Source organism: Wasmannia auropunctata, unplaced genomic scaffold (genome assembly GCF_000956235.1).
Source record: "Wasmannia auropunctata unplaced genomic scaffold, wasmannia.A_1.0 LD334045.1, whole genome shotgun sequence".
NCBI lineage: Eukaryota > Metazoa > Arthropoda > Insecta > Hymenoptera > Formicidae > Wasmannia > Wasmannia auropunctata.
In genome coordinates, this window is record NW_012028845.1 from 7,700 (window position 1) to 10,247 (window position 2,548).

The following is a 2,548-nucleotide window of genomic DNA, read 5'->3' on the forward strand; positions in this document are numbered from 1 at the left end:
TATTTATCTCATTTTGAGTGCACAGCACAAGTATGTAATGTATCTGTAAAGAATAAATCTTTCGACTGTAAGCAACTATTGACATATACAGATAGACGTTAAACGCGCGCCGGTAAGAAGTGCTCGTAATAATTCTTCGTGAAATCTACCATGAGATCCAGCGTGCACTCGGGTAGCTCTTCAACGCACGTCGCCGGACTGCCAGCGAAACGAGTAAAGGACGGCACGATAGTTTCTGGTGGCACGACCGCGCCGTCCTCGATATAGCAGCAGTCCTTCAGGACGGATCGCCTGCCCTATACAGCGAAACAAGATACGATTGATTGTGAAGGCATTGCGCTTCAGCAGGGTTGCCACAAATTCATTCTAAAATTTCATGACTTCCCTGACTTCCGGAAACAAAATTTCATGATTCTCTTATGACTTTCGATAATATTAAAAAATTTTTTTATGCTCGTTTGATTTGAAAACTGTTTGGAAATCGTTAAATATTTTGTTGAGCAATTTAACATAGCAATGTAAATTACTGTTACTGTTGTTGACGTTGCTTGCACTCAATTGTTAAGTAGTTAGCATTCCCTTATCTTTTTCTTTTATATGTATATGCGCACGATTCTTTTCCTCTGCTTACAATACAAGAAACGTGTAAATAGAGATTCTTTTTGATAAAAACTAAATCCTGTTTATTGGAATCTCCAACTTGCTGTTATACAAAGATTTACAAACTTGAAAGAAAAATTAACAAAAATAATATAAACTTTCAAGTTTAAAAAATAGTTTTAAATAAATTTAAAATTCCATTGCTCTCAGTAAAGCATTTTAAACCTCTATTAAAAAGAGAGTTTACATTAGCTAACAAAACTGTATAAGTGTGTAATAAACGCTTATAAATATTAAACTTCTTTAAATCTAAGAATTTTAATTTTGCAGAAAATTTTGTAAAATTCCCTGACTTCTTGATTTCCATGGCCGTTTTCAATTTCCCCTGTTTCAACTTCTCTCTGATTTCCAGTTTTGTGGCAACCCTGGCTTGGTACTCACTCGACTTGCCGAGTGAAAATCATTATACATACAATTATGGCGTTCTTCCCGATGTAAACGTAAGAACCGACCAGCGCTGCATTCACGACCGCTCGCTCCCCCACAAACACGTGATTTCCCATCGTTAGAGGAAAAAAGGCAACCCTAATCGAGAGTTCATCATTGTTAGAATTTGGCATAAATTGTAGTACAGAGCTGTCGCTTATTTGCAAGCTTGTCAATCTTGATCTATTGTAAGCTGATATTCACATTGTTTTACAGCGAGATTAAATTGATTAATATAACGCATATTAATATAGGACGCTTTCCATTTAGTGACACACAGGTCGACACAAACGTCATTCTATGTAAACGTCCTTCTTGGCATTTAGTGAGTAACAAAGACAAAGCCGATACTTGTGTCGACTTGTGTGTCACCAAATGGGAAGCATCAGCCATAATATATGAACCTCAACTTACCCTCTGCTGAATTTCTTGAAAGGCGGTCGGATGACGGCATTCTTGCTGATGATGCAATAGCGGCCTGTCCTGACATTGGCCAGATCGCCTCTGATAATCGCGTCAGATTGCACTATCACCTTTCCGTGCAGCACAATATTTTGCGAGCCGCACAGCACCGTCAGCCTGCTCACCTTGTTTCCCGAGGCCTGAAATAGCCGAAAAAGTGAGGTTATGTGTGGCATTCTAAACGTCTGCAGATAAAGAGTATCGCTGAGCGATTAAATTTTTACGGAATCCGTCTTTCAACGGATAATTATAGTATTTCCTTCCCAATTTCGGACACTGCGAACGTCTCACCGCGTGCTTTAGTTGCTTTAACTGTCCATTACCGTTTCAACGTATTCGGCTTTGTTGTAATAAATATCCTGCGGCTCCATTCTGAGGTGTTCTCGTTCTACGATGCACAATTATATTACTTAACATTCAAAATATTAAGCACTAGATTCCGGTTATGCGTCATTCCTTCGAAACAGCGGGATATTATTTGGAGTAATCCAAAGTAGATATCCAGACTATTGCAGGACGCGATCAGCTGACGACGATTGATGTCATTGATGAATCGAATGTATACATCGTGTCGCCATCTGGTGACACGAATGTGCACCGTTTTTAGCGCGCCGCGGGAAAAGATCCTCTTGAATTTAATTCTCACAAACAGTTGATATTACAATGTCTTATAAAAAAAATATTTCTATAAATAACAAAATAATACACTCCGCGCCAAAATTAAAGGATCACCTATTCTGATCGCTAAAAATAGGCAAATTTCAAGAGAGTGTAAGTTCGGCAAAAATAATCGTAACAGAATGATCAAAGAAGCATTTCACACCTTAACCCTAGACTACCACATCATATTTGCTACCCAAATCTATCACCAGGGCTGGGCAAAATACACCATTAAAGTATTTAAAATACAAAATACAAAATACTAGGAATCTTAGTATTTGAATTACAAAATATGAAATACTTCCAATCTTTTGATTTGAAATACAAAATACAAAATACA

General features: G+C 37.7%; 1 protein-coding gene across 1 annotated transcript; it reads right to left on the reverse strand.

Annotated features, from left to right (window-relative positions):
- Positions 1–81: 81 nt before the first annotated feature.
- On the reverse strand, positions 82–2,107 carry LOC105459736 (dynactin subunit 5). The gene is made up of 4 exons (XM_011705978.1): positions 1,872–2,107; positions 1,501–1,688; positions 1,074–1,185; positions 82–296 (listed from the first exon to the last, which is right to left on the reverse strand). The coding sequence occupies exons 1-4, from the start codon at positions 1,917–1,919 to the stop codon at positions 99–101; spliced, it is 546 nt and encodes a 181-aa protein (XP_011704280.1). The 5' UTR covers positions 1,920–2,107; the 3' UTR covers positions 82–98.
- Between the last annotated feature and the right edge of the window lie 441 nt (positions 2,108–2,548).

What these genes read in the sequence shown, in the direction of transcription:
- LOC105459736 (XM_011705978.1), bottom strand. Translation starts at nt 1,919, where the DNA reads ATGGAGCCGCAGGATATTTATTACAACAAAGCCGAATACGTTGAAACG. An exon ending in TTCAAGAAATTCAGCAGAGG is followed by an intron (nt 1,186 to 1,500) that starts GTAAGTTGAGGT and finishes ACTCTCGATTAG; the next exon opens with GGTTGCCTTTTTTCCTCTAA. An exon ending in TCGGGAAGAACGCCATAATT is followed by an intron (nt 297 to 1,073) that starts GTATGTATAATG and finishes TTCGCTGTATAG; the next exon opens with GGCAGGCGATCCGTCCTGAA.